We start from the raw sequence: 19,481 nt of genomic DNA, 5'->3' as shown, positions 1-19,481 counted from the left end.
ATTCTTCGTTCTCTTTGGCTATTTTTGTGGTTTTTTTCTTTTGGTTGTCCTATAAATATATTTGACGAGCTCACTCACAAGAGAGTTTTGAGGTGTGTGTTTCTTTTATATTTTTCTAAGTAGTTATATTTGCTTCATTTGTTTTTGTGTTGTTTCAGTGTTGTTTTAGTAGTTTTTTTTTATAATTTTCTAGGAATAGACTTGCAAATATAGTTGATTTTGCATCTGGTGTTGAGGTTGTGCAGCAGATTGTTTGTTTTTTTTAATCATTTTTTTCTTTCGTTTTGTTTGATTGTTTTAGTGTTGTTTTACCGTTGTTTTGCCATGATTATTTATTGACGTCAATTTTACTGCTTTTGTTTATTCTTGTCGGAATTAATGGTTATTTTCTGGTGTCCTGGTGTTGTTGTGGTGGTTATGTCTGTGATTGTCAAAGATGGAGGCCTCATACTTTTGTTTTGTTATTGACAGTATAAAAGGAAGAAAAAAAAGGAGGACAGTATAAATGTTAATTCTGCCGTGTGGCAGTAAAATTGAAAACTATTACCCCAAATCCAGTATTTTTATAAAATGCCCTTCTATAATTGTAGTTAAATTACGAAGCACTCTAATTAAAATAAGTTGAACCAAGTTGTATCCAAAAAATAAATGACGATCGATTTAATTACACATGAAAATGTTTTGTAAATAAAATCTTAAAAATTTATAAATTTGTTGATTGAAACCCAAGTATAACTAAATGGCCTCCCCTTGTAGTGAAAGAGGTCTTTCTGAGTACTTTTGTCCAAATAATTGACGTTTTTGTGTCCCAATTTTATGTAATAAACATATATATGTTATATTATGGTCTTATATAAATACATATACAAAGTATTCAGCATAATATAGCAACCAGATAAACTCGAAGAATTGTCTGCTTGGCGCCTGCATCCATATTCAATATTATCAGAAAATTACTGTTTTTTTTCTAAATTAATAATAATAATAATAAGACAAGTGTTTATTCAGAATATATTACCGAGGCGTAATTTGCTAGAGCAAGCTCACGAGTCTGTACAAAATTAATTAAACAAATTAAAATCGATATTTAGGTATAATTTTGTTTAATAATATATATATATAATATAACATTTTTCTCTTATTTTCTTTTAGAGAAAGGAAATAGAATTTAATTGTGGTGGCAAACCTGGAAGATTAAGCAAAATGCTAAGATTGCATGAGAAAGTATCATTATGTTACTCTTGAAAACCTGAAATATAAGAAATATGAACACACTGATGATTTTGTTCTGTTATGGAATGCTCTTGTGGTCACCCCAGCATAGTCACTATATATAATTATTAGATTAAGATTGAGAAGCTTATATATACTACATCACCCAATGGTTCTATTTTATATATATATATATATAGTGCATTAAATTATGCATTTAATATTATCATATGTATCATATCTATATGCTTTATTTTAAATTATTTGTATATGAGACTGGTATATATGAAATTTCTATTGAGTAATTTGGGACATTAATATTTAAGTTTAATTTTTAGTTGTAAATAAATACTTAAGTTTAATTTTTGACGGTAATAATATCTAAGTTATATTTGTAAAACTGTGTAAGTACTGAACGTTAAATGTCAAGTCATTATCTACGTATTATTTTCGTATTGTACATATAAATTATTTTTAAAAAAAAAATAAAAATTCATCTTGGACCAATCTGAAATTTTCACGTGACAATTTACTTAATATATTTAATAACGAAGTACGAGTTTCAGAAATATAACTTAAGTATTACTGCCGTCAAAAATTAAATTTAAGTATTTATTTACAATCGCAAATTAAACTTTATTTATGCCGCAAAATACTTAATTTCAATATACATAATAGTATCAAATAATGATATTTAAATTCATACCCGAGGCCAAATTATTCCAATAGATATAGCAACCAAGTAGTTTAGAAGAAGAACTCCAGAAACAGCAAATGTCATGTTCCTAGCACCTAATTTGGTTGCAACAGTTGATACCCCATATCTACAAATTAACATAATTATTATTGTTAATTTATGGTATTTAATTAAAATTGTGTGAACGATAAGGTCATCACTATTTTCTTTTACGATTTACAATGAAAAAATATCATAATTATCTTTTAAGAAAATTAAAATATTAACTTGATCAGATAATTTCCAGTGATTATTAAATAGGTTAGGATGATAACATACTTGGCGTCGCCTTCAATATCTGATATATCTTTGGCAAAAGCAATAGTTATACCCATAACTGTCATGAATGCTATGATGAAACTAAAAGCAGGCCTGAAACTCAAATTAAAATTCAAACAAACTACTATTAAATTATGAATAGAGGGAAATGGTATAGTGTAAGCAGGGCCCGCCCTCTTATGGGATTCAAACCCATGACATTGTATAATATAACATTGTTTACAATACACTTAATTTTACTTAAATAAAAGCCTAATAATTTTTTTATTATTTTGAGCCCCGAAAGGTGTGGGTCCTAGGCACGGGCCTAGCCCGCCTATGCCTATAGGGCCGGCCTAAGTCTATAGTACATCCCTTAATTAAAGGGTCGCTAATAGGTAGGTTTTTTATTTGTTTTGGCATTCGAGATAGTATCACTTGTAAATTTTTAAAAAATTTCGATAATTTACCGTATTAAAAATAAGGTTCAAATATTTTATTACACGTGTAACTATCTTTACTTATATGTGTGGTAAGTAATTGTTTGAACATATATTATTTTCCATGTTATATTATTTAGAATTTTCTGAAAATTTATAAGTTATCATAAATAGTTACAACGTATTCAATTATGAAGAAAAAAAATAAACTAAAACACTCTCTCAAATACTAAATTAAATAAAGAGTCTACCGAAATAACTGTTGAGAGAAAATTTTAATTGTGCATTCCTTATATATTTTTGGTATATGAATATAGGGAAGTTCTAAGAGAAATTTACATCAGATGACACAAATTTCATTTTAATTATAAAATTCTGCCCGGGAATTTTATTACTCAAATTACTGCCGATTTTAATAGTAATACCGCCAATTTGCATAATGAAATACCGCTGGTCCTCTGACAAACAATTTCCTTTTCTTTTTCATTTTCTTTTATTATTTTGCTTCGTTTTTCTTGAATACTAAAGGTACGGATTCAATTATTTGAATTTTGACAGCTTTTTTTTTTTTTCAATTTTACAATATTATCAAAAAACTTTCTGTTTTTTTCAAAGATTAAAAAACTTTTTTTAAATTTTTTAGGTTCAAAAATTATATTATTGTGACTTATTTTTTAAGATTGTTATTTTGATATGTAGGAAGTATATATTTTTTGCATTTTTTTTTTCAAATAATTAACCATATATTTTAATAAAAAAACTAAAAAAATGGTCAAAGTTTAAATTTGACTGAAACTTAATAAACTAACCAATTTTATGAGTTATTAAAAATTAACAATTTATATTCTTCTTATGCTCCTGTTATAGAGCAATTTCAATAGGTTTTTAAAGTAATTTCTAAAAAAGTACCAAATAGTATCTATATATACATGATCATTGCTCTATAGTAACTTTTATATGTAATTATAATTATTAATTTCTTAAATATACTTACAATTAACTTGCAAAGTTGTTTAAGACAAAATAATCTAGATATATGTTAAATAAGTAACCAACTTCATGAGTTACTAAATGATATATATAGAACAAGTTCATTTAATAGAGTTGTTTTAATATATTTTTTAAAAAATAACAAAGTAACCAAATAGCATTTTAAACATTGTACAATTAGTTATACTATGAAAATTATTATTTTTATAGTTGTACTATATTGTATCTCATTAAATTATTAAATATGTTTGAAAGGTAATGAAAATGTTGCTACAATACAAATATAAAAAGCAACATAAACTTCTTTTAAATAAGACAAAAATTTACTTAAAACAAAGTTTTAATAATGTAATTAATTTTAAGATATTTAAGATACTATTTAGTTTCTTTAGATAATAAAATGTATATAAGATAATATTATTGTAAAGTAACACTTATTAAAGTAAAACTAATTAGTATGTTACCATCTTACTTTTTAACTATATAGTAACTTTTAAATATAAAATAAATAAAAGATTTTTATAAAATATTGAATTTTGTTTGAGTTTAAAATTGGGTTAATTGTTTTCTTAAAAACTAATTTAAATTATGTAAAAGATTTTTAAAAAATACCTTTAAGTCTAAGTATTTTATATTGTAAGAGTGAATATATATATGTATATATATATATATATATATATTTACCACTTATTACACTTATTAAAATAATCACTAGGTTAAATAGGTACCAATCTTGAGTTAATGATAAAGCTAAAATTATAAGAGAAAAAGTTACACATAGATGTAGACAAAAATAATAAATAATAAAGAAAAGAAAAACAAACAAACAAAATGTTGTCATGCAAATGCAATAAAGAAAGAGAATGAAAACAAATGTGATAAGCACCGTCTTAAGAAAATGACAAGAAAAGATGTGATATTAATTACGGTACGGTATGAGATTGATTAAAATAGCTAACAAGAATTATGTAATTTTTTTACAATTTGCGTATATTATTGAAAAACTCCCAAGTTCTAATGTAGGGCCGGCCCATTCTTCCTCATGGCATGAGAACATTATTTAAACCAATTAAAAGTAAAAGAAATAAAATGTACTTAAATTATGTTGTATTCATAATAGCCAATATTTATAATGAAAAAAGGTAGTAGAAAGTTGGTCCAATAATAAAAAGACACGGTTATTTTATATATGTCCTTTATATATACATTAAATTAAATGATTTTTTTTCTACTTTATTTTAATTAGATTTGTTATTTTAATTTTTTTATTATTGAAAAAAATATATGTTAAAAAAAATACATATGATTTTAAAAATAGAAAAAAAATATATATATTATATTTATAAGAATGTATTATCAAGTGTAATTTATGGCTTGGCTAAATTAAAATTTATGTATAAATAAGAAAAATGTATGAATTCAAGTTTGTATAGATAGTAGCATTAAAAAGTGCATCAGAAGTAGATTTAATTTTGTACATGAAAAAAAATTATTTAACATAGGGATGTTCGCGGTACGGGTGGTGTAATTTTTAGCTTTTTTCAAACCAACCCGCACATGCAGTTTTTTCAATTTCCCAAACCGCACCAGTACGGAAACTAAAAAACTGCAGAAATCGCACCGCAAAAAATGGTACGGTGCGGTTTTTACAGTTTTTGCGGTTTGGACTATCACCAATAATTAAACTATCACAAATACAACAAAGTTTGAGCAACACTTGTCAAAAATATCATAAGGCTTGAAAATAAATATGAAAAAAAATTAAGTTTCAATAATACAATAATTAGTGGGCTTTGGATTTTTTTTTTTTTTTTTTTGAGATAAAGTGGGCTTTGGGTTGGACATTCACATATTAGACCTAAATAAATATAAAAATTAGTATTTTTATAATGTGTGGTGCGGTTTGAACCGCAAATTAACAATTCAAAACTGCAAACCGCATTACACCGCGCGGTTTAGGAAAAATTCAAACCGCGACTGCACCATAAAAAATTTCAAACCGTATTTTTTTTGCGGTGCGGGCGGTTTGAGCAATTTGATGAACACTCCTAGTCTAACATAGATAAAAATTTTCTTAAAAATATAAAAGAGTTGTAAGTTTCTCTTTTGAATGGGAATTCCCTTGTGAATATAATTGACTCGGTTTGATTAATAAAAATTATCTTGATAAGAAAAATTAATAAAGTGAATTAATTTAAAAGATAATTATGGTAGAACTATATATGTAAATAAATTAGTGATGTTTTGAAAATAAATATTTATATAAAAATAATTCAAATTATTTTTTTTAAAAAAATAATAATTCAAAATAAAAATTAATAAATTTTTTATTATTAATATTATTTTTTAAAAAATAAATTTATAATAAATATTATTATAATATATATGAAGTTTTAATTGTATACAAGCAGTTCTATCGTAAGAGTATAGACTTTATATTATAATAATCACAGGATCTAAAATCAATGGTTAAAAAAGCTTCCTTACTGGTAGGGAACTTTTACTAAGTCCTACCATAGTCTTGCCCATATAAATATCTATATAACTGTATTTATATACATTTCGTGATAATAACATGCATGTATGTATAGGCAGACCCACTTAAAAATTAAGTGAAAAAATCAGGAAAAGAAATATACTTGTATATTAATTCATCACAACATATATTTTTAAAATATACTTTATTTACTTATATATCTATATCTATCTATAACTATATAAAAAGAGAGAATACTCTTTTCGGCTTTCTATAATAAATTACAAAAATATCATTGGTGTTCTTATTAATTACCATAAAATCTTTTTATATAATGACATGAATAATGATAGTTTTTCTAATATGAGTTATTGTGATCCATGGCATAGATTAGAGAGCTACATTTTTACTATTACCATTTTCAATTTTTTTTGTTGAACAATATAATTTTGGAATATTATTTTAACTATGATAATAAAAACATGATATTAAATTATTCAAATCTTTAAGTTTTTTATAAGTTATGCAATTTAATTTTTATTTAAAAAATTAATTTGTAGCAAAATTAATTAGTAGTCTACAACATTACATTTAAACTATTATGTAATTTACATATAGTTTCAAAGTTGTAATTAAGTCAGTAAATATTCTTTTTATCTAACAAATTAAATTTTACACCAATTTAGTAGTTTTTAGGCACCCTCCATTAATAGAACAAATTAATTAAATTAATTTATCTTTGTTTTAATTTATTAAATATTTTTCAAAATGATGTAATGTACTTTTTTAAAAATGAAAAATAATTTAAAAAATTTAGAAATATTTCTAACGTACACGTACATTGTTACATTAACAAAGTATTTAAAAATTTAAAAGTATAATAATATAAAATTAGTTTGAGAATAATTACTAAAATTAAATTACATAATTTCGTAAAGCTTTTACTAAAAAAATTAATATGTGTGTGGTACTTAATTAATAGATAATTCAATTATTTTTACAATAATTATTGTGAGGTATAATTTTACAAAATATATATATATATAGAAAAATAATTTAGTTTAATTTAATATTATTTTTACAAAAATTTAAGTCTTTTTTCTCATAGAATAATAAAAAGTTTTTGGAAAATTCTACAATGCACCTCCTTAAAATGGATATATTAATGCTACCCTATCTGTTTTAACATCGGAAATATTTTTAGTCAAATTTTTTCTCATAGTCATGTATGTTATAGTTATTTAAGACATCCTGCAAAATTTTAAGAAATTGAGAAAAGTTTAACACACCGAAAATTATGTTCAAACAGTGTGTTGCACGCGTGACTATTTTATTTTATACACGTGTAAAATAGACTGTTTGAACATTATTTCCTATATTGTAAATTATTCCAAATTTTTCAAAATTTTGTAGAATATCTTAAATAGCTATAACGTACATGAATATGAAAAAAAAAATTAGAGTAAAAAATTTTTCTGGATGCCGAAACAAGTTAAGAGTGCATCAGTACATCCCTTTTAAGGGGGTGCATTGTAAAATCACCCAAAGTTTTTTTATATAACATGAATCATATTTTATAAATGCATTATTATTAAATTAATTTTATATAATTTATTCTATTTTAATTATATAATGCACGTGCATAGCACGTGTTTTCTCCACTAGTATATAACAAAAAATTCAAAAAAAAAAAAATTCAAAAACAAATGATCTTCTTTCTAGCTAGGATTAGACCCCAAGTTATATTAGCACTTTAACTATTGTGATTAAATATGTTATTATTATATTTTACATTAAATTATATTTAACATTATAAAAATTACAAATTTATATCAACTTTTAATAAATTTTTAGCATATTATATTATTTAAAAATAACATGTGCTTCCTCTTAAGTTAAATTTTTAGTTAGGAGTTTTTTTTATTTTTATATTTTAAAGCATCTTTTTTTTTTTTGTATTTTTACGAAAATTCATATAGAAAATAGAAACTCATATATCAACTAACGGAGGAACTTAAATTGCAACCAAAATTTATAGAGTAACCCAGATAGAAATTACTGGAGCAACCCAAACTATAAATTTAAAAGAAAAAAAAAACGTCAAAAATAGTATATAAGATAATTTTTTCTTTTTATATACACATATCAAAAATATATTTTATTTAATTTTTATTTTTATTACGATAAATTATTCATAATTTTATATATATATATATTTAAATGAACTTTTTATATATTTTAAATAACTAACATGTATATAATATAATCCTAATACAGTAGAACCTCCATCCAAAAATACACTTGGGACCAAGTAAATTATATTCTAATTGAGAGGTTATAACTAAATAGAGTTACAATAGAAAAAAAAAATTAAAAAACTAAAAAATATCAATGTAATAATAATAACAATAAATAATTATTAATACTATATTATATTAAAATTATTTTAAAGTAAATATAATGTTCATACATGCATTATAATTTGAAATAAAATTATTAATTTTACATAAATAAATTTACAAAATATATGTATATATTTTATTATGATGTAATTATTCTTATATAGAGGTATACTTTGTTAAAACGGGACTTAAAAAATGTATAACTAATTACAATTTAGAGGTTATTCTTATTTATAACTGGTCCGAATTGAGATTTGATTTTTTTATAACAAATTAGAAGTTATTCTTGAATAGAGTATTCTTAAATAGAGGTTCTACTGTATATATGTTTTTTCCTTTTCTAGAATTATGAATATCTATGTACCAAAGTTGATCAATAATTACCTAAACTAAAACACAAAAGTGCATACATATAGGACTTTTTTACCGTGGAGAATTTTCTAAATGCTTTATTTGTATGGTATTTAATAGTTTGTTCTAATTGGGTAAGTGTAATATTGTGGTCTTGAATGCAACATATTCAATCTAAGATTAATTAGAATATTTTTTTATTCTAACTTTATTTTCTAACATTTGCTATTTAATTGAGAAATGTTATTTGTATCCCACATGTCCATCTGTATCATCTAACCAATTTTTTATAATTACTTTTTTATTAATTTATTATTTAATTTTATTCAATACTATGGACCCCACTGATATAATAATGCATTAATTGGGGTAAAAAAAAAAATTCTGCTCATCGTTTCTTCTTTGCCTCGTCTTCTTCTTCTTTCATGTTTGCAGAGACGTGGGCTTCTGCAAGGCCAACACTCAAGAGCTGTCGTTGACCTAGAAAATAACGGTGTTTTGGCAGTCTTTGATGATAGAGCTTGATGGCGATTATAGTTACTCACTGTGATGACACTTTCGATCTGACTAAGCAGGGACTCAATGGCGATGGCAAGGTGATCTCATGACTAGATCTCTCATGTTTGGGCTGTGTGAGATAAGTGATGGAGGTGACCGATGGTTTTTGAAGTTGAAGGTGGTTGGGCTACGTGAGATGAGTTTGTAGATTTGGAATTTTTCACAATTTGATAGGTGTAAAATTTTATGATTAATTTAAACGATAACGTTATTTTAGTTTGGATTGATGTTGGGCATTTGATTTTCAGTCGAGAGATATTAATAGATGAGTTCAGATTAATTTTTTTCAATTTTAGGAGAAAATATATAATCCCACCTATTTGGTGAGGATTATTTAAATAAAAAAAACAAAACATTGAATAAGTGGGACCCACGATATAAATAAATAAAAATCTCCTACACTACACCACATTGTAGTGGCCATGTACCCCTTTTATATTCCAAAAATATAGTGAGATCTATTTTATAATAAATTCAGGTTGCACATTTTCAAAATTCTCCACATTAAAAAAAATCTTATATATATATATATCAATATATGTTCCAATTTTAAATAATAATATACAAGTAATTTACTACTAATAATAATATACTAGCAAAATAGCTATAATACAAAATTGTGCAAAGAAAAATAATTATGGAAACCTAAACAATTTAAATATAATAAATATTATTTTGTATTCTTTATTTTACAAAAATTATTGAACGTATCCTCTATTTTATTAAATGGCTTAGACTTTGCATTTTCCAAAAAGGATATTTACAATATAAATATCTTATGTTTTTAGTTTCATACACTTCTATACCACATGTTTTTTTTTCAACAAATTTAATATTATATATTATTTTTTTCTACTGATTAAATACTATATGTTACGTTTTTATTGCAGCTTTTAATTCTAATTTCATTAAATCTTATTAAATATGACTAAACTAACGTGCGCCAATAAATCAATTGTCTACTTTCAATAAAAAATGATTAAATAATTTAAAAATAGAAAAAGAACTAAATAATTATAATTATTTAATTATAAATACTAAATAAATAAATAAAAATATATTTTTATTGTTCTTTTTCTTGATATTTCAACATCTATTGTTATTTATTTTAAGATTATTTAATAATTTTTTAAAAATAAAAATGAGGTTGATCGTGAATATAATATGTGATATTTTACTTAACTAAATCAACACTTAACAAAATTTGTAGTAACGACAGTAATAAAAACGTAATATATAATATTTAATTTGTATAAAAAAAGAAGAAATATAATATATAAATATATGAAACTGAAAACATAAAAGTGGTAAATTTTTTTATAAAAATAATACAAAATAATAATATGTGTTCAATTTTTATTAAAATAAAATTTAATAATAATCTCTATAAATATAATTTTAGAGTACCTACCTCCACACAAATGGTAAACCAAGAGCTGATGTGGTTGCAGAATATGATGTGAAAGCTAAGCCCACATGACTCTGTAGACACATTACAAGTTTTGTAATTTTCAGTGTCAAAATTCAAAGAATATTAAAAATAGAAAATTACAAAAGTTATATTAAAGAATAGTAAAATACCGATATGATAATTAGAAAATTGGTAAAAGGATATTGCTTCCATCTAATTGGTGGAACAGAATAGGCAATCCCAGCAAAAATACCAAAAATGTAAATGAAAACAAAAAGTGGTGCAGATTTCAATTTTATAGTTACTATCAACCCAGTTAGTGCCACAATTATGCTCAAAATCCAAGCTGTTTCAATTGACATTTCCCCTGAAACTAGTGGTAGATCAGGCTTGTTTATCCTGATCATCATCATCAAAGTTAAATTAATTAAGTGTAAATAATTAATATTGGTTTAATTTTACAAATTAATTAAAAATGTAGTGATATAGTTAGTAATTGTACCTGTCGATGTCCACATCGTAAATTTGATTCATGATTGCTGCAAAGAAATTAAAGGACAATATAGGCACCAAAGCAAAGAATGCCTTCCACATCAAACCCCAACTGAATAAATGTCTGTTATTGAACAACTCTCTCCCAAACAAACCACTGCTCACCAACAAACAAAAACCATTATTTAATTTATTAAGTTGGAAAATTCTATGGAGCTAGTAGTCAGGCCCCGCCCTTTCAGATAGGCGGCTGAAATTTTTCTGGCCACCTGCCAAAGTAAATTTTTTTTTCCTCTTTTAAAATTATATATTTTTTTTACCGATTTTGTAAAATACTACATTTTTTCTAACATAAGGGCCCAAATTTTTTTTTTTCCCCTATGGCCCACTTTATTTCAGGGCCGGCTCTGCTAGTAGTAGTAGTACCTCTCAAAAATTGATCTATGCATGCACATCCTTTATGTTTTTGATATTCTAATAATTGTATGGGTAAATACATTTTTTAATATTATATTTTATAAAAAATTATGCATTGGACCTTCTATTTTGTTAAATGATAATTCAAATTTTATATTTTTTAATATAGTCCAAAGTAGACTCTTGAGATTAATAATAACATGTTTTGGAGGTGTTATAATAAGATTGATTATATTTTTTTGTATTTATTTGTAGTAGAAACTAGTTTTAGGTTGGTTATATTAAAAAAAATTAACAAAAAATTGAGTTCAATGTCTATTTTGTACTATTTTAAAAAATACAAAGTCTAAATTATACACAGAATTCAAAATAGTATCTATTCTAGTTATAATCTTAATATTTATATAGAGATATTGGTGGCTAAACTACTTAAATTTTAAATTTTTTAACACTTACCAAACAAAATTAAAATTTTTACGGCAAAACCTACTGAACCCCTATTTCGTTTCACTCTTTACACTTCTGTTAAAAAACCTCAGTTAAGTGCCACAGTGGCATGCCTACGTGTACGCTTGGCAAATTTTTAGTGGTCTACACAATATTTATTATTAAAAAATAATTTAAAATAATTAAAAAATTTAAATATAAAAAAGATAATTATATAAAAATATATTTTATTTTATTTTATGTTTCTTTTTTCTTCTTCTGGAGAGAACAAAAAAAAACCCTACATCTTCTTATCCATCCCGACTGCCTCCCCTATCTCATTTCCCCTTCTTTTTTTTTTTTTCTGTGTTATTCATCTCTTATCATCATCACCACCACACAACCACTATTACCATCACCACCACAAAACCACCATTACCACCATCGCCACTGTTTTTTAAATCAAAGAAAAATAAAAATTAAATTAGGGCAAACATTAATGGTTGGGGCAGATCAAGAGAGAGAAGTGACGTGGAGCTTCGGCTCCGGCGACCACCACGAAGAGAGAGAGAGAGAGAGAGAGAGAGAGAGAGAGAGAGAGAGAGAGAGAGAGAGAGAGAGAGAGAGAGAGAGAGAGAGAGAGATGGTCTGGGAAGGAGAAGATCGAGAGAGAGAGAGAGAGAGAGAGAGAGAGAGAGAGAGAGAGAGAGAGAGAGAGAGAGAGAGAGAGAGAGAGAGAGAGAGAGGGCAAATGGCTCTGGCGAGAGCCTAGGTGCTTCAGCGAGGGCCTGGGTGCTTCGGCTCCAGCGAGGTCCAGACGAGAGAGAGAGAGAGAGAGAGAGAGAGAGAGAGAGAGAGAGAGAGAGAGAGAGAGAGAGAGAGAGAGAGAGAGAGAGAGAGAGAGAGAGAGAGAGAGAGAGAGAGAGAGAGAGAGAGAGAGAGAGAGAGAGAGAGAGGGCCTGGGAGGGAGGGCTGAGAGATTAGGGTTTCAGAAAGTTTAAGAAATAAATAAGAAGAAAGAAGAAAGAATAAGAAAAAGAAAAAGAAAAAAAAATAAAATTATTTTTTTTTCTGATTTTTTAATTTTTTAAATATTTATAATTATTTTTTAAAATTAATATTAAGTAGACCAATAAAATTTGACACGTGTATGTATGTGTACACGTGGGCTCGTCCACGTAACACTTAACTAAGATTTTTTGACAGAAGTGGAAAGAGCAAAATGGAATGGGGGTTCAGTAGGTTTTGTTGTCGAAATTTCAATTTTTGTAGTTAAGTGTCAACAATTTTAAAATTTAGATGGTTTAGCGCCAATATCCCTTTATATATATAATAGATGATAGATGATAGTATGTATGTTATATTTTTTTAAGACAACATGTAAAGTTTTTAAAGAAATAATTTATAATATAGAAAATAGTGTTCAAACATTTTATTTCACACATATAAAATATGAGACACTGTAACAGACCGCTTGAACCTTATTTTTAGTCCGTTAAATTAATCAGTTTTTTGTTTTTAAAATTAGAAAAATAAAAATATTTTTCAAAATCATGTTCTTTAAAACTGTTTTTACTTTTCAATTTTTCTAATTCAAAATCACATTTTTCAAAACTAAAAAATCACTTTCAATTTTTTTTAAACAGTTTTTTTATCAATATTTTGGACTCCCACCCCAACCTAGACATTGAAACTCGGACCTGGACCTCGACCCAGACCCTAACCTAGACCCAAACCCCGACCCTGGACTCGACTTAAATAAAATCAACAAATAAAAATAAAAAATAGAATTTTAGAATACACTTTTATTTTTTGTTTTTAAAATTGAAAAACAAAAGTAGTTAGAACACTTTTTTATTTTTCAAAACTAAAAATTTACTTTTATTTTTGTGATTAAATTTTTTTTTAAAAAAAATGTTATCAAATACTACCATAATTATTCAAATATTGAAAATAGAAATGTGGTGCATCGCCACACCTATTTTTGGGATATACCATAAAAGCACTTTTTATTTTTTATTGATTAAGGAGACGTTTGGTAACACTTATTTTTAAAAAAATTTAATCACAAAAATAAAAGTAAAATTTTTGTTTTTAAATTTTATTTTTGAAAAATAAAAATGTGTTCTATAACTACTTTTGTTTTTTAATTTTAAAAATAAAAAACAAAAATGTGTTATGTAAATTTCATTTTCATTTTCATTTTTATCTATGATTTTATTTAAGTCGGGTCCAACGAGATCGGGACCGGGGGCAGGTCCAAGTTTGGGGTTAGGTCCAGGTTCAGTTTCTAATGTCTAAGTTAGAGTCAGAATCTAAAATATTGATTAAAAAAACTGTTTAAAAATTTAAAAATATATATATTTTTTAATTTTTAAAATTTAGATTCTGAATTAAAAAAAAATTAAAAAGTAAAAACAGTTTTTATACAACATGATTTTAGAAAATAATTTTACTTTTTAATTTTGAAAATAAAAAACTAATTAAAAAAATATTACCAAACGCACCCTAAATAAATAGTTTTTTCAGTAAAAAGTTACATTAGTCCTAAGACCCTTGAATCAAAAGAGCTCAATCTTCTGAGAATTTTTATTTTTAGTTTTTCTGAATATGATTGTTTACCATCTAATTACTTCTCTAAGGGCCCGTTTGGTACGCAGGACTGGATTGGATTAGACAGATTAATTTGTCTAATCCAGTGTTTGGGCATGTTAGAAGTCTGGATAACTAATCCAGCTAACCTTATCTGTTTGGGATTATTTATCCCACCTTGCTGAGTGGGATAAATAATCCCATGCAAGTGAAATTTTTTTTATCGTTTTTTTAATTTTAATTTTACTTTTATTAATATATTTTAAATTTAATAAGAATTTAAAGGAAATAATTATCACACATTTATTTATACATTTTTTTCTTATCAAAAACTTATTCATTAAAATTAGTAAAAATGTATAATTTTGAATTATTATACATAAGTTTTCAAAAGTTAAAATATTATTAATTAACCAATAGTTACTTAAATTGATTCTAGAAAAATAACATGACAATAAAATTATATATTATTTTTAAATTACTAGAAAATTTATATAAATATTTTAAAAAAATTAATATTTATAATAAATTATTGTTTAAGATAAACAATTTTATATTATTTAAGTATTTTTATTTTACTATTTTAATTATTTATTAAATAAAAAATATGATAAAATATTTCATTATATATTTATGATATATACTTAATTGATATATTATTTTATTTTATTTCTATTTTTTGTTACGAATTATTCATTTTTATTTATTTATTATTATATATTTTAATTTAATTTATTATTATATATTTTTATTTTAATTTAAGTTTTTTTTTTTCTAAAAGGAAATAAATAAAATAGTCCAGTCTATTCTTAAACCAAACATAGGATTACTTTCAGCATAATCCAATCTTGTCCAGTCCAGTCCAATCCTGCGTACCAAACGGGCCCTAAACGTTTTTTTTTTAAATTATTATTTTATTTATTCCATCTCTTTCTAAATTAATTATTTTTAATATTCCTTGTCTTCTTTTTTTTATTATTTTAATTACTAAAAATACAATTTTTAAATGATTTAATAAAAAATATATATATAAAAATAGTGCATGATGTAATGTAAAAGTTAGAGTTAACAAAAAAAGTGCTAAAGGGCATCAGTATTGGTGTTTAGCACTACCTAAAATATTATATTGCTATTAGTATAATTAAGTATTGATCCCACACAATTTAATTTAATAATTATTATGGAATATGGCTATTAATTTGCAAGACAATACTTCAAGGTAGTACTAGGCACCACTGATATTTGATAACAATGTCTTTAATAAAATAAAAAATATAGGTGACGTTTGGTAACACTTTTTTAATAAGTTTTTAGTTTTTAAAATTAGAAAAGTGAAAATATTTTTCAAAATCATGTTCTATAAAATTGTTTTCTCTTTTCATTTTTTAATTGAGACTCAAAATTTTGAAAACAAAAAAAAATTACTTTTAATATTTTCTTAAACAATTTTTTTTCTTAATCAATATTTATGACTCTGACTAGACCCAAACCGAACCGAACCCCGACCCCATCCCTGGCACTAAACCTAACTCCTAACCCGGACTCAGATTCGACTCTAGACCTAGACCCGACTTAAATAAAATCAAAAAATAAATATAAAAATGAATTTTACAGAACACGCTTTTGTTTTCTATTTTTTAAATTGAAAAACAAAAGTGGTTATAGAACAGATTTTTGTTTTTCAAAAATAAAATTTTCAAAAGCAAAAATTTTACTTTTATTTTTGTGATTTAAAAATTAAAAAAATAAAAATATTACCAAACGATACTATAATATTTTAGTAAAATATTTTAAACAGTAAAGTTTCAATCTATTGGGAGTTACTATACATAGCTTAACAAGTTGGTCCCCAACTTTGTTTTCACTTAAAAAGTTATCCTCCAACTATGATTTCTTGCCAGCTTAACGAGTATTATTAAACCCCAACAAAAAATTAAAATTTGAGGACTAATTTGCTGAAAAAAAAAAAAAAAAGTAGGGAACCAATTTCTCAATTATACTAATTAAACTTTTAATATATTAGAAGGCTCTTTTCCATTTTGTTGTAAGGAGTATATTTTTTGGTCCCTCTATCTTTGATTTGCTTGACACCAATATTTTTTTAAAATATATATATATATATATATTTATATATATATGCAACACTTTTTAATGGGTATTACCCATTTACTAAACAAATTTAACTATAAATATTAATTTTAAAAATATCAAACTATCGAATTTTGATCTAATAATGAATAATGAAATCACAAATTTGAATTTCTATGCTTAATTGAACTACCTAATCAAAAAAATGTCAAAAAATATCTCTTTTTACACTAAATCAAAAATATGTTCATATAAAAATATTTAACTCAAACTCAACTTTTTTTTTCTTGCTAAAACACTTTTTTTAATTTTTTTTTTTTACAGATGGAACAATCTCAGTCCATATGATATAAAAATGAGAGATTTTTTTTAATTAGATAGAAAAATTAAGCATAAAAACTCAAAAATTTTTAATTTTACCTATTTATGGATAATACCCAAGTGCACCCATATATATAATACAAATTATCACAATATATTTTTGGACTAATATTATGAACATATTGAAAAAATCATTCTATATAAAATGAGTTACTTACCAAGCGACTGAAATCATCCCTTTTACTGCATATGGTCTTTGAAGTTTCCAACAAGTATGTCCAAAATTTAAAATTTTAGTTGCTATTGAATTATCAGATTCATGATGAGGAGAACCTTCAATTTGATCGCTACCTGCCTGTTAATTAACAAAGTATTATTATTATTATTATTATTATTATTATTATTATTATTATTATTATTATTATTATTGTTATTTTTTTTTCATATTTTTCCGTAGTTGTAAATTAATAACACAATTCTATAATTATAATTGAGATAATATAAAATATAAATATATATATATGGAACACTTCTTAATGAGTATTACGTACCCATGAATAGTTACTCAACAAATTTAATTATAAATATTAATTTTAAAAATATCAACAAATTTTGATCTAATAACGAATAATGAAATCACAAATTTAAATTTCATATATATATATATATATTATACACACATACTTACCCTAATGGACCTTGATTGTGAGCTTATTCTGTTGTGTGAATTGAGTCCAAGTAAATGGAAGTTCTTGGTTAAGCAATATTTAGAGGGAAAATTATCATAAGAGGATTTAATTATTGGTGTTTTGGGGTGTTGATAAGATAATAATGAGTTTTTGGGATTCTTATTGTGAGGGTTTAATAAAGTATGATAATTAGTTTGAAATGAAAAGGTGCAAACTGATGAGACCTCCATGATGATATTATTTATTTATTAAAAACCAAAGAGGGAAAGAAAGGCTTATTAGAACATAGTGATGATCATGAATGATTAGCAATATTTATAATGAAATAATATTTTGTTTTGATTTCAAAATTTAAAGCTACCCAAAAAGTTTTAGAAGCCATGGATTATTAATTGGATGGTAGGCAGGCACATCTATCTTTTTTGCCTGCATGCCTTGATTACCATATTGTGTTAATTATGGCCAGAAATTCCATCTTGAGTGCTCTTTAATTTCACCTAACCTTTAGATCCTTATTACTCCCGTTAAGACCAAAATTGTAATTTTAGAACTATTGCATATCTAGAAATGCTAAAAGGTAGCTTTGTGTCTAGCACCACTTAAGGTATGTTTTATTGTTGTTGATGTAATTAAGTATTAAGTTCTAAATAATTTAATGTAATAATTTTTTATAAAATATTGCTAATTATTAGTAAAATATCATCTCATAATGGTTATAAACACCACTGGTAACTATCTATAAAACAACATTTTATAGCGTACTTATGTCTAATAACAATGCTCATCATATACAGATGTGTCCAATTAATCAATCGATGTGTAAAAAAAATTCCGAACAGGAAAAAAGCTAAAATTAAATTTCAGGAGACCAATATAAGAATGTGTGTCCATTGAGAAAAAATATCATAGTTTTTGTTTTTATAAATATTTAATACATTACTCTAAAAATATATATAAATCAACTAATAATCCTAAAAATAAAATATGTGGTGATTTAATTAAGGTGTTAAAAGACTTAATTTAATACTACCCATATTTTCTTGTAATTAATTTCTGAAAGAAATAAATGTGTATCCACTAATACTAATTTAAGAGTATTATAATTTTTTTTAACTTTTAATACATTAATTTACGTACATTTACATTAAGACTAGGTGATTGTTACGTGCCAAGCCACGTAGTGTTAGTTTTATTTAAATTTTAGTTTTTTATTTTAATTAATAATTAAAATAGTATAATTATTTGAACGATTTGTTTTATAAAAATAAAATATATGTCAGTATATTTAGTAAGTAAAACATATTTGTGTTATAATAATGTATGTTATACAGTCTCACACACATATATTTATCTATACATTTTATCTTTTCTAAATAATTACAGAAGGGGCAACTCATATTCAGTCTCACATTTATATTATCACATTTTATCTATATTTTTCTTTTTTAAAAAATAAATAAAAAAATTATTAATATTCTCCCAAGATAGGTTTGTTAGAGAGAGATGTGGCTAAGATGATTTTTTTAATTTAAAAAGAGATTATTAATATTTAAAAGATTGTTTATTTTTTTTTGGTTTAATTATTGGGTTTATTTGTTAACGGGAGATCAAACGTAATCGTT

The 19,481-nt window shown here is 24.5% G+C and overlaps 1 protein-coding gene across 1 annotated transcript; it reads right to left on the bottom strand.

The window, feature by feature from the left end:
- Positions 1-631: 631 nt before the first annotated feature.
- Positions 632-18,338, bottom strand: LOC115713185 (geranylpyrophosphate:olivetolate geranyltransferase, chloroplastic-like). Its single transcript, XM_061106831.1, has 10 exons — positions 17,859-18,338; positions 17,389-17,525; positions 11,337-11,483; positions 11,005-11,233; positions 10,835-10,905; positions 2,228-2,320; positions 1,919-2,036; positions 1,187-1,249; positions 1,019-1,051; positions 632-924 (listed from the first exon to the last, which is right to left on the bottom strand). The coding sequence occupies exons 1-10, from the start codon at positions 18,087-18,089 to the stop codon at positions 850-852; spliced, it is 1,197 nt and encodes a 398-aa protein (XP_060962814.1). The 5' UTR covers positions 18,090-18,338; the 3' UTR covers positions 632-849.
- Positions 18,339-19,481: the final 1,143 nt, after the last annotated feature.

Source organism: Cannabis sativa, chromosome X, assembly GCF_029168945.1.
Source record: "Cannabis sativa cultivar Pink pepper isolate KNU-18-1 chromosome X, ASM2916894v1, whole genome shotgun sequence".
Taxonomy (NCBI): Eukaryota; Viridiplantae; Streptophyta; class Magnoliopsida; order Rosales; family Cannabaceae; genus Cannabis; species Cannabis sativa.
This window is presented reverse-complemented; position numbering and strand designations above follow the sequence as displayed.

What these genes read in the sequence shown, in the direction of transcription:
- LOC115713185 (XM_061106831.1), bottom strand. Translation starts at nt 18,089, where the DNA reads ATGGAGGTCTCATCAGTTTGCACCTTTTCATTTCAAACTAATTATCAT. An exon ending in GGGATGATTTCAGTCGCTTG is followed by an intron (nt 11,484 to 17,388) that starts GTAAGTAACTCA and finishes GTTGGTGAGCAG; the next exon opens with TGGTTTGTTTGGGAGAGAGT. An exon ending in CTCTAGCAAATTACGCCTCG is followed by an intron (nt 925 to 1,018) that starts GTAATATATTCT and finishes ATATGGATGCAG; the next exon opens with GCGCCAAGCAGACAATTCTT.